General features: G+C 42.0%; 2 protein-coding genes across 4 annotated transcripts in view; one reads left to right on the top strand and one right to left on the bottom strand.

Moving 5' to 3' along the window:
- The window catches only part of Prepl (prolyl endopeptidase like), a 28,988-nt gene extending 27,949 nt beyond the window's left edge, over positions 1-1,039 (bottom strand). The window contains exon 1 of one of the 3 annotated variants that reach the window (XM_038318154.1): positions 844-1,039. The gene's annotated coding sequence lies outside the window, so the exon portion shown is untranslated. The remainder of the gene's footprint in view (positions 1-843) is intronic. The other 2 variants (XM_038318153.1, XM_038318155.1) reach the window with 2 other exon arrangements.
- A 298-nt stretch (positions 1,040-1,337) lies between these two features.
- The window catches only part of Camkmt (calmodulin-lysine N-methyltransferase), a 386,510-nt gene continuing 374,889 nt past the window's right edge, over positions 1,338-12,958 (top strand). Inside the window, exons 1-2 of the mRNA XM_038318157.1 lie at positions 1,338-1,606; positions 10,064-10,236. Coding sequence (XP_038174085.1) covers positions 1,478-1,606; positions 10,064-10,236 — 302 coding nt within the window. The 5' untranslated portion in view covers positions 1,338-1,477. The remainder of the gene's footprint in view (positions 1,607-10,063; positions 10,237-12,958) is intronic.

Genomic DNA, 12,958 nt, shown 5'->3' with positions numbered 1-12,958 from the left:
AGAAATGTCCTCAAGTCACCTGGTCCAGCAGAAAGTCCAATTGATTTGCTGCCTCATCTTGTACAGGAGTTATTGAACTTAACCATAAAAGGATAATAAATAAATAAATAAACCAGCAAGATGCACAAATGAAATGTGGAGTCATCTTTGGTTTCTGCCAGAAGGTAAGTTCATCATAACAGCCATAGCCAGAGACCCAGGTTCAGGCTTTGGGCCTTGCATCTCGGTCTCAATTTCTTCACTTGTAAAACAAAAAATAACCATGCCACTTACTGTCTGGGGTTATAGTTTTGTAACAAAACCAGAAAATTTATGTTAAGAATTTAGTACAAGTACCTGGCACATGGTAACCACTCAACAAAAGTTTTTTTTTTAATATATTAGCATAGTAATAATTTACGTATGTTGAACACTGTTGGGTGCAGCACAGAAACACCACCGTCAGTTTTACCATAGATCCGATCAGCTACGACGTCCCCTCCCCCCCCTTAAATTTTTTATGTCGCAGCAAAATAACGGACCAGTGGGGCAGCAGCCTAGAAGAAAAAAAAGCCCCTAAATCGCTTAATTTGTCCCCATATCCTCAATCCATTTATCCACCACCTGCATGAAGACAGTGCGCAAGGAAAGGGATACGGGTGGGGTAGAAAATGGGTGTTCCCAGGAGAACCTACTCGTTTCCCCGTGCAACTGTGCATCCCAGGGCGTGAAGGAATGGTACCAGTTACCACGCACAGAGGAGACAGGGATCAAAAAGGGGGACCAGAGAACTGAGGAATGGCTGGAAGGTGGTGGGGAGAGGAATTAGGAACGCGGACCCTCCAGCAACCCTCCCATACGTACGCAAATTGAAAGACAGGCCGGCGCTGGACACAAACGAGTAAGGCAGAGAAGACAAATATGAGAACCCGAAGCTCTCAAGAAGGAGGTGCAGTCACCTCAGCCTCGTCCACCCGAAGTCTGCATTCAGCACCCAGCAAGAAGCGACAGCCTAGCTCGCGCCGCCCAGAGCTAGTTTGCAGCACGCTGTTCTACGTAACACCAATCCAGCCAGAGGGTGAAGCACATTTCTCCATCTTTATTATGGTCAGAGGGTGGCATTTTTGTCTTCTGAATTTACTAGTCTTAAGGGACCCCTGTTTTTTGGTTTTTTTTTTTCGTATTCTAACGAGCAAGAGACAAAGTGAGAAAGACGAAAATCGTGAGGAAACCCCTCTCTGTAACGATTTCACAGTTCCCTCCTGCTCCGGCTCGCCCTCACTAAAGATGGCTACCAGAAAACTGGTGCAATGACGTACGCCGCTGTCCTGGTTGCCATGGAGACGCGAATACCGGAAATGCGGAATTCGGGGAGGGCGCACGCAAGGGCTGTGGGCCAGAGGCCGGGCGTCACAGGTCCTGACAGGGAAGAAGTTGGCAGGTCCTGACTGGGCAGAGTTTGTGGCAGAGGCACCTCCGAGTCCAGCCAGCTCTGGGGATGGAGTCGCCGGTCACGGCTGCTGGGACTGAAGCAGTCGCGGGCGAGGGTCCCGTGATTGGAGGTGCCAGCCAGGGATCGGCGGTCTCGGTGCCCAAGGGGGTTGCCCGGTGGAAGCTCCTGCGACAGGTAAGGGCGACCGGTCGCCACCGTTGCCTCTGGCCACTCCCCTCCGAGGTACCGGGCGCGCGGACGGCGCTCAGCCCTGGGACGCGACTTCCCACTTTGTCGGGAGCCAATCGAGAAGCGTCCCCTTGCTTCACCCACTGTCCCACCGAAAAAGGGAGGATCTGGCGGGGTTGGCTGAGAGCGGGACAGTCCTAGCTGAGGTCCCGGAAAGGCAGATCCAAGCAGATTCCTTTTGCTTGCCCACCTAATGGGTGGGACCGCCTCTCCTCACCGCGCACTGCTCTTTCTACCTGCTACTTTCTAGCTGGGCTTGTGGTCACCGACTTCCACGGCGCACCTTAGGGTCCTCCATTTCTGGAGATCTGCGTGGTTGACTGATGTGACCCTGCACGCGTTTCCACACATGAGAGTAAAGGGAACAAGCAAAGTTACTGCGTTCTCTCTTCCCGCCACATAAAAGTCAGACGTTTATCTTCTAAGCTTGAAGTAATTAGTGGGGATACTCGCTGCCCAGCATGGACCAACGAATCCAAATAAAAGCTGTTGTGTTTCTAATTTTCCTTGGTCATTGTCACAGCAGTTGAGAAGTAACTAAGACACTGGCTCGGGGCACTGGGTCCTTACTGTGTTATTTTACTTAGCTATTGCTATTAACAAAACCACGATGCCATATGTCATAACTCCTTTGAACCACATGGTAGTTTATTAGACTAGTTGGCTGACGTGTTCTCACGGTTATGATGGAAGTGTAAGAGAGGCACATTTAAAATCCCAGCTTACACATCCAGGGCTTGGAGTTGGCACATCCCAACATCTACACCATGTGTGATCTGCTGGAGTGTGTGAAGGGACTAATCCTGAGGAACCCTAGCTGCAGGATCTTCATGACAGGGGCGACAGTAGGATCTCAGAGAGGAAGGTCGGTGGTGGTGATCTTTCTCTTTAGCTTTTTTCTTTTTTTTTTTAAATTATTTTTTAACATCTGAGTTATATTAAACTCTGTCTTCATGTACACCTGCAGACAGAAGAGGGCTCCAGATCTCATTACAGATGGTTGTGAGCCACCATGTGGTTGCTGGGAATTGAACTCAGGACCTTTGTAAGAACAGCCAGTGCTCTTAACTGTCTGAGTCATCTCTCCAGCCCTATGTGATGTCTCTTAACATGCTGTATTACTACTTCCTTGTATTATAAGTGTGACAAAATACTAGACAAAGCAGTTTGAGAAAGGAAGGGTTTGTTCTGGTGCACACTTTGATGGCGCAGTCCATCACGGCTGGAAGAATCAGGCAGCAGGAGCCGGAAGCACCTGCCATGCTGGGTTAGCGCTCAGGAGGAAGAAAGCAATGGGCAAATACTTTTCCTTCCTTCCTTCCTTCCTTCCTTCCTTCCTTCCTTCCTTCCTTCCTTCCTTCCTTCCTTCCATTTAATTTAGTTTAAGTCTCAGCCCATAAAATGATGATACCACAATCAAAGTGTCTTCTCACAGTGAACGAATAAAGAAAAGCCTTTACAGGCATGCCAAGAGGTTAACCTAATATAGATAGCCCCTTATAGACATGCTCAGAGACTTCTTAGGTCCTCTAGTTCTTGTCAAGCTGATAATCACTATAAGCCATCACATCACAAGACTCTTAGCTAAGGACGATGCCTCGCCAAGGCTGAAGTCAATGTAGGCAACAACCATCCCTTTTGAGGTGGTATGGAAGAAGTGAATTTCTGTCTGTAGTGATTCAGTCTCTCACAATAGGGTTTATTGCATTTATAGCATCTATGGGCTTTTTAAAGAAGTGTTTAAAATGGCTAAGACACTCATGAGTGTCTCATCTGTATTTGGAGGCAGGAAGCTTGAAGGATCCGATCAAGGTTAGAAATGTGTGGCTCTTAGTTGGGAGTGTAACTCAGTGGTAGAATACTTTGCATGTGCAAAGCCCCTAGTTTTGATCTCTACCACGGGGTGGGGGTGGGTGGGGAGGGTTCTTTTGTGGCACATTTTTGTGATGTGGGTTTATTTTTTCTTGTTACCCATCCCCATCCCAATTTTGTCTTTTGGTACTCCCCGGGATTCCGATGATGTCTTATGGTCCTTTATATTAACTGGTCAATGCTTACTCTGGAATTCACATTTTTGAGAGGAAACCTATTTGACTAGTACATTAATTTTTTAGGTGTTGCGATAAATTGCTGACTTTGGGTTCTAGTATCTACCCTAAATAGGTGACATCTATAATCTATCATCAATAGCTAATGTTGCAGATATTTTATTTTCCTTTTTATTGAGTCCAATCTGATAGCAGTGACGATCACGTGCAATTTAGAGGTTTCAATGTCCATCCAATTAGGGATCCTGAAGAAATGATATGTTTTCCCTAACAAATAATTTCTTCCAAAAGCCTCTGGAAAGCCACATTTTGGCCAGTTGCTGCGCCTAATTAGAATGGAGCTTTTTGGCTCCTCTGAGTCATCAGCATACCTACAATCCCACCAGAATTACATAAAGAAGAGGGGTTGCCAAAGGCAAGGGGTGCACACACAGGCTCACGACCTCTACCGATTGGAATCGTGTACCCGCTGGACACATGCTTGCAGAGTCTGTTGCTAGAATGTCTCCTAGTGCAATTTAAAGCAGGGGTAGAGCGCCAGTGTTAATTGAGGCCCTGGATTTTAGGCTCAGGTCTGCCCTTGACTTTGATGAATACTTTATTGGACATCAGTTTTTCGTTGTAGGGGAAGGAATGACGTTAGTTTTATTTCAGACTGTTCCACTGCTGATTAAAATGAAATTATCTTCCTATCTTCTAATCCCAGGTTTCACTGGAATCTTTAGATTTTGTTGCAATCTGTAGTGACTCTTTGATTGCTTCTTTCAGATTTCTATTTCTTTTATTTGTTTCATTAATGTCTGCATTGATTTTCATTATTTCTTATTCCCTGGCACTTTTAGATTTGGCTTTGTTGTTGCAGTTGTTTTTGAGACAGGTTGCTTTGTGTAACCTGGAACTAGCTCTGTAGACCAGGCTGGCTTGGAACTCACAGAGATCCACTTGTCTTTGCCTCCTGAGTGCAATGATTAAATGTGTGTGCCACCACTGTCCAGTAAGGCTCTTTTTTTCCCCCAAGATTTAATTTTTTTAAGCCAGGTGATTGTTGGTGGCACATGCCTTTAATCCCAGTATTCAACAGGCAGATCTCTGTGAGTTTGAGACCAGCCTAGACTACAAAGTGAGTTCCAGGATAGCCAGGACTGTCTTATACAGAAACCTTGTCTTGAAAAACAAAACAAAACAAAGTATTTAATTTTAAATTTTTTGTATACAAGAGTACAGGTACCCATGGAGGCCAGAAGAGGGCATCAGATCCCTTGGAGCTCGGGTTACAGGCCATTATGAACCACCCCACAGGGGTACTTTGAACAGAACACAGGTCCTGTTCTTATTAACCACTGAGCCTTGCTCTTGGATTATTTTTGCTTGTTTAAGACCCAAGTTGTAAAAATCCAGTATGGAGAAGGGGAGTGGACAAAAGTCCCACCCTAACCAAGAACCTGCTGGAGCGCCGCTGGCGATCAACCGCATTCCAGGCCACACCCACACCCAGAACCAGATGGCGAGCACAAAATGGACTCCATGTTTTTCTTGCATGCTTTTTGTTTTATTTGTTTTATTAGTTTTTTTTGTTATTGAACTGTACATACTCAATTATCATAGAACTGGAAAATCATTATAATCATGTTAATTACATTTATAATTAAACTTATTAAATATAAAAATTTAGAAACACGCACAAGACCTTGAGTTGCATTGTTAGCTTATTTAGTGTAATTTTGGAGACAGAGTGTCATATGTAGCTCTGCTATCCTGGAGGTCACTATGTAGACTGTTCTGGCCTCAAGCTCACAGAGATCCTCCAGCCCCAGCCTCCCAGGTGCCAGGATTAAAGCTGTGTGTCATTCATCATTATGCTTTTTCTTTTTCTTTTTGGTTTATTTTTTAATGTAAGCACTCATAACTGATTATCTGTTATCCCAAGATTCTAGAAGCTCACTTTCATTTTTATTTAATTCTAGGAATATTTTAATTTCTTCTGTGACTTATTCAATGACCCTCTGGTTATTCAAGAATAGCTTTTGTTCTTTAAGTTTGTTAAAATCATAAGTAATTGTTCTCACTGTGTTTTGATTTGGTTCATTGAATGCCTTAATGTCCAGCACTTCTTTTTTTTTAATGCTTATTTTTAAGCCAGGTGTGATGGTGCACACATTTAATTCCAGGTGTGATGGCACACACCGTTAATCCCAGGATTTGGAAGGCAGAGCCAGGTGTGATGGCACATACCTTTAATCCCAGGACTTGGGAGGGAGAGCCAGGTGTGATGGCACACACCTTTAATCCCAGGATTTGGGAGGGAGAGCCAGGTGTGATGGCACACGCCTTTAATCCCAGGATTTGGGAGGCAGAGCCAGGTGTGATGGCACACACCTTTAATCCCAGGACTTGGGAGGCAGGGGCAGGTGGGTCTCTGAGTTTGAGGCCAGCCTGGTCTACAATAGTGAATTCCAGGATAACCAGGTCTCCTACAGAGAGAGATCCTGTCTTGAAAAGCTAATATATATATTCTGGTTTTATATACACACAAATATATATGAATGTGTATATATACATATATTATATGTATATCTATATAATGTAATATATAATCATATATGTAACCAATATATATATATATTTACAATTTATAAGCATACAACACATATATACAAGGAATATATATATTTTTCTGGAAGAATTTGTCTTCTATGTTGGTAAAATTTTCATATTGCCGATTTTTATTGTCTGTTTCTTTTTGTGTTGCTTTCTTCTTCAGATCCTGGACTGATTTTTTCTGCTTTTGTCTTCTTTGATATCACCATTACTTTTGCTAGTGGGTTACTTTTGCAGTTTTCCCCCAACATTTTATCTAGCTCTGAATTCAGTGAAGGATTGTGATCTTTGGGGAAGGTCATGCTGCCTTGCCTTTTAATATTTCTCATGTTTTTGTGGTGTAATTTGTAGAACACTGCTTTGAATGTCTCTTCCAGTTGTGTTTGGAGATCTTATTGAGCAGCCTATTCCCGAGGCTCATTCTGTCCAAGGAGGGGAAAACAAATGACAGCAACTACAGAATCAAACTGCAAAAGATAGGAAAGTTGATGAAGAGGCCACCAGTACAGTGACAGTGACTATAAGCCAAAGACCAAGAAAGCTGCTGTGACGTCATCCATGTAGGGTGAATGTAGAAATACTAGGTGACTAGGACAACGGAGGAGGCAGGGAGGAGGAAAACACAGAGAAGACAAGGAAGAGATGTGCAGAATGTAAGTTACACAGGAGAAGAGTGGTGTGGGAGGCCCTTCTGTCTGTGTGTTGCTTTTATTGGTTAATGAATAAAGAACTGGCTTGGCCTATAACATGGGAGGAGAAGGGTGGAGTCGGAGAGACGCAATGGAGACAGACGTGCTGAAACTTTGCTGGTAGGCCATGACCTAGTGGTGATGCACAGATTAATGGAGATGGGTTAAATTAAGATGTAGGAGTTAGCCAATAAGAAGTTAGAGCTAATGGGCCAAACAGTGATTTAATTAATACAGTTTCTACGTGATTATTTTGGGCTTAAGCTAGCTGGGCGGGTGGGAACTAAACAAGTGAGCAAGTGGCCCCTTCTACAGAAGAGAGTAATTATTAGAAAAGATTTAAAAAGATTCCCAATAAACAGAAAACTGGAAAATAAAATTTAAGAAGGGGAATAAAAATACAAATTTAAAAATAAACAATTTAAAATTTCTTTAGATGGGGCTATAGAGATGACTGAACAGATAAGAGCCCTGACTGACCTTTCAGAGGACCCAGGTTCAATTCCCAGCACCCACATGGCAGCTCAGGGAATCCAATACCGTCACACAGACATACATACAATCAAAACACAAATGCACCTGAAATAAAATTAAGTAAAAAGAAAAAAAAAGACTGGGTGGTGGCGCACGCCTTTAATCCCAGCACTTGGAAGGCAGAGGCAGATGGTGAGTTTGAGACCAGCCTGGCCTACAAAGCAAATGTTTTAGATGAAGTCAGTAGCATGTATATTAAAATTGGAATGATGTTTAGCATGGCTTCAAATAAGAATGATACGTAAATTTGAGAAGTTTTCTATATTGGGGAAAATAAAAAGCAAAGTCAAATTACTACTAAAATCCTTCAAAGAGGGTCTGTTGGGGTCTGGGCTGGACCTAAATTATGTCTCAGACCAGAGGGAGGCGTGGGAACAATTGAGACAACTGACAGGGCCCTATCGAGAGGGAGTTCTCAGGGTTCCCTCGTGAAGTCCTGAGCTCACATCCTGAAAACTCACCTGTGTTTATTCTTCAGACAGCTTTTATATCGAAAGGTAAACTGAGAGGGAAGTTCATTAGCATTCTGTTTTTGGGGTAGCAGAACCTAGGTCTTGTCTGCAAGTATGGCTGCTCTGTCACATAGACTGAATTAACACCTTTTCCCAGGCGATCTCCCATAATTACAAAGAAGGAGCAGAGTGACATTAGCATATCCTGACCCTTTGTTTAGGAGGGCGACAGTTTGGAAAGGCCAGGTGCAAACTGTGGCCTCAAAGTCTGGCTGCCATACAATGTAGAAATATGGGCCTGTATAATATGGCCCTAAAAAGGGTCAAAAAAATTGGGAAGACGAGAACACAGAAGATCTGAAAAAAGAAAAAGATTTGGTTTGGGGCTGGAGAGATGGTTCAGCTGTTAAGAAAACTGGCTGCTGGGCTGGAGAGATGGCTCAGAGGTTAAGAGCATTGCCTGCTCTTCCAAAGGTCCTGAGTTCAATCCCCAGCAACCACATGGTGGCTCACAGCCATCTGTAATGGGGTCTGGTGCTCTCTTCTGACCTGCAGGCATACACACAGACAGAATATTGTATACATAATAAATAAATAAATATTTAAAAAAAAAAAAGAAAAGAAAACTGGCTGCTGTTCCAGAAAACTGAGTTTGATTCCTAGCACCTACATGACTGATCATTACCATCTGTAACTCCAGTTCCGGGGAGCGGGGGTCTGTTGCCCTCCTCTGACCTCCACAGGCAACAGACACACACCTGATGCACAGACATTCATGCATGCAAAATACCCTTACACCTAAAATAAAAATTAGAAAAAAAGATTGTCCAGAAATGAGAAACATTAGATAACTGTATGAAGTGTAGTAATAAACAAAGACTAGTTGTAAAAATATTGCCAAAGAATGTGATGAAAAAGTAGGAAGTACAGTTTGCAAAAGAAGGAGAAAGGATGTTAGAGTAGCTTCTTTTTGGGTCCTCAAGAATGGGAGAGTTCTGGTGATATGCAGAGATGAGGAGTGCAGGGGGTAAGTAGTGTCAGTCAGACTTCTGGGCTCCTGGCTAGGTATGCTGGGAATATAGCAGAATCGTCAGGACTTCTAGGCTCTTAGTTCTGTGCTCGGGGTCCAGGGGTGGTGGTCAGTTGAACTGCTAGACTTTCAGCTATATGCACTATGAATACTGTATTTTGATTGTATTGAAATTCTCACATCTATTAATACATGTCTCATATTCAGTTTGGCTGCTGGATCCTACACAAACACACACACACACACACACACACACACACACACACACACACACGTCATCTTGTACAATTCCTACCATCTCTTAGGGGCCTCACATTGTTTTCATAAAAAATAAGATTTAGAGACAACAGTTTGGGTACTAAATATGCTAATTGCTACACATTTGATCACTGAACTTTTCAGTGTTGGTCAGACATATATATTTTAAATTGTAAGACAGAAAATATAAGCCTTCAGTGTTTGTATTATACTTCTATTTGTATGTGGAGCTATACGGTTTTTGCTAAAACTCATTAATCTTACAGCTCTCTCTCCTTTCTCCATATATGGAAAACTAACACTGTAAAACTAGTCATTTGATTTATCCTAAAACAAATAAACACACGTACACACATGCACACTCACACATGTGTACATCCACAAACATACATATGCTGTCCATGCACACATAGGCACACATGTACATATGTACACATACACACATACATATACTGTGCATGCACATACATGTACATGCACAGTCATATAATAACATGCCTGCTCTAGTTCTGGCCATTAAATATGTTCCTTGTCTTCTCACTTCCTTCAGTTAACAAATGTCCAGGAGAATAGTGGATATAAAAGCCTTGTTAACTCTGGATTTTTTTTCTCTTTTTTAAGATATGAGACTCTTAAACTGTTACTGTCTTCACTGCTCCCAGTGCCTTTAAGTATGCTCTGACGTGTTTTGTCCGTCCTCCTCTAAATTAGTCTGAATAATCCAGTACACCGTTATTGGGACCTAATCTTATGCTATGTGTAATATAACCCCAGTATTTGATTTTATTTCAAAGGTTCTGAAGCAGAAACAGCTGGATGACTGTCTGAAACATGTCTCTGTGAGAAGATTTGAATCATTTAATCTGTTCTCAGTCACAGAAGCTGAAAAAAGGGAAACTGAGGAAGAGGCTGGTGTGTGGGTTCAGTACACAAGCATCTTTTATCCCGAATACAGTCTCTCCTTACGGTGAGTGCTCTTCTAGTTCAGGTTTGAAGAAGGAAACCTGTGCACCACGCAGCCCTGTGTGCCTGCTGGGAATCTGCAGCAGTCTTTGTTAGAACTCAGCTTTGCAATTTGATGTTGGAAAGTTCTGCTGCCTTAGACGGAGTACTTATGCTTCTGTTTCATAAGAACACAGGTATCAAATGAAAACAGCAACTTTAAAAAATACTTTTGAAATCTTCTAAAGAGACAAGTAATTTGACTCAAATAACTTCATTGAAAGATAACTCTCATTGTAGTTTAGCTCATTGCTGCTTTATTTCTAAAAACATCTTTTATATTTATCGTATGCAAGTATCATTTATTATATTGTTTGCAAGTTTGTACTCTTGCAAAAATCAACATCTAATAAAGACATGCTTGTTTACTATCTTAGTGTTCTATTGCTGTGAAGACCAAGACCAAGGCAGCTCTTATAAAACAAAGCATTTAACTGACTTACAGCTTCAGAGAGTTGGTCCATGATCATCTTGTGAGAAGCTGCCAGGCATGGTGCTGGAGCAGTACTGAGAGCTTTATATCTTGATCCACAGGCAGCAGACAGACAGACAGACAGACAGACACATACACACACACACACACACACACACACACACACACACACACACGGCCTGGCCTGGCCTTTTGAAACCTCAAAACCTGCCTCCAGTAATAGATCTCCTCCAATAGGGCCACACACACGCGGCCTAGGCCACAAGGCCTAATCCTTTTCAAGAAGTTCCACCAGCCCAGGACCAAGCATTTAAATATATGAGCCTATAGGACCATTCTCATTCCAACCACCACATTTATCTGAGACTCAAAGTTCATGCAATGTTTTTAAATAAACTCAGTACTTTTAGAAGCATTAAAAAAAACTTAAAAAGAAATTTTGCTACCTTTACTAGGTCTTGCTGTGTTGTCAGACAAGAAAAATAATTCCTTTAAGAATAAAGTGGGTTGCAAACAAGGGGTTCATTTAACTGTTCTCTCATCATTGGATTTTGACCAAAAAAAAAAAAAAAAAAAAAACCAAGTTCTTTGGGGTGAAGAAAACTAAGTAAAAAGAGAATTTTTCCAAGCTATACTTCAAGTAGTAGTTATCTGAAAATTGAGCTTTGGTATTTTTCCCATTTATGTTTTGTCTTTCTCAGAATAGAACAGGGAAAATAGGAGAAGAAACTTCAGCTGAAGCTATGCGTCTTCTGAGAGGCATGCAGACTGTTGTTTTTAAAATTATCTATTCAGAGCTAAGAGGGTTGCAAACTGAAGTAGCAAGATCCCACTTTAACGAATGAATTCCCCTCCTACTTATATCCTGACGTTTTGCAATAATACTGTAGTTGCTTCATTTTTATGAAAATCTGCCTTTTGTGACAGGATTTCACATTTCTGGGGGGGAGAGGGCACACATTGGATCACTGTAAGAAGAGCAAAAGGTGTCTGGAGTGGTAGTGTGACTGAACGTGCCTAGGTGAGGCCGGGGATGACGGTAAGAGGTCATTGTCATGAAGGATGTCTGTCTGCAGCACTTCAGGTTGAGGTTTCTAAATTTCCAAAGGTGCCAACATAGCTAACCATTCGGGGAATCGACTCGGATGGGGGCGAAAGAACAGGTGTAAGGATCTGAGCAGGTTTTTTTGTTTTATTCATTCATTCATTCATTTATTTTTCTGAGACAGGGTTTCTCTGTGTAGCCCTGGCTGTCCTGGAACTAGCTCTGTAGACCAGGCTGGCCTCTAACTCACCTGCCTCGGCTTTCCAGGTGCTGGGATTAAAGGTGTGTGCCACCACTGCCCGGCTAGGATCTGGTTTTTAAATACTTGTTTTATTGACAGCACTAATTAAAAGACATGAAGTCAGTGACTTGAGAACTTGCCTTTACATTTTACATTAGTTATGAAATTCTAACTAGAGCATGGCAGTCACCTCTCTTCTCTTTTCTTTTTTCTTTCTGTCTTTCTTTCTTTCTTTCTTTCTTTCTTTCTTTCTTTCTTTCTTTCTTTCTTTCTTTCTTTCTTTCTTTCTTTCTTTCTTTTTTGAGATGGTCTCACTATGTAGCCCCTGACTGACCTAGAACTCACTATTCAGATATGGTTGGCTTTGAACTCACAAAGACCTACCTCCCGTTACCTCCTATATGTGCTGATATTAAGGCATATGTCACCACACTCGGCAATTTAGTGTTTTGATGTAGGTAATCTATTTAGTCCTTGCTAGAAAGTAAAGTACAATACATATTACTAAGTGCCTGATAAAAACGAGGCGCTTTGATATTTTCTGGTTCTGGGAATTTTTTTGTATGTATGTTTGGTTTTTTTGTATGTTTGTTTGTTTTTTTTTTTTGTTTTTTGAGACAAGGTTTCTCTGTAGCTTGGAGCCTGTCCTGGAACTTGCTCTGTAGTCCAGGTTGGCCTCAAACTTACAGAGATCCTCTTGTCTCTGCCCCCCGAGTGCTAGGAGTAAAGGCCTGTGCCACCATCACCTGGCTGATTCTGGAAATTTTTATGACATACCTTGCTGTTTCTGGAATTTTTTATGATAAGTATAGGAAGTAGACATTAAGATTATTACCAACTGAAAGATAGTGTGTATAAATGAAAGAGATAGAAAACCAGAATGATCCAGAGTCTCCAGGAATAAACTTTAAAAGCTATTTTCTTGCATCTTCTTGTAATAAAACTCAGAGTAAGTTGGAGCGGGAATA

Source organism: Arvicola amphibius, chromosome 2 (genome assembly GCF_903992535.2).
Source record: "Arvicola amphibius chromosome 2, mArvAmp1.2, whole genome shotgun sequence".
NCBI lineage: Eukaryota > Metazoa > Chordata > Mammalia > Rodentia > Cricetidae > Arvicola > Arvicola amphibius.
This window is presented reverse-complemented; position numbering and strand designations above follow the sequence as displayed.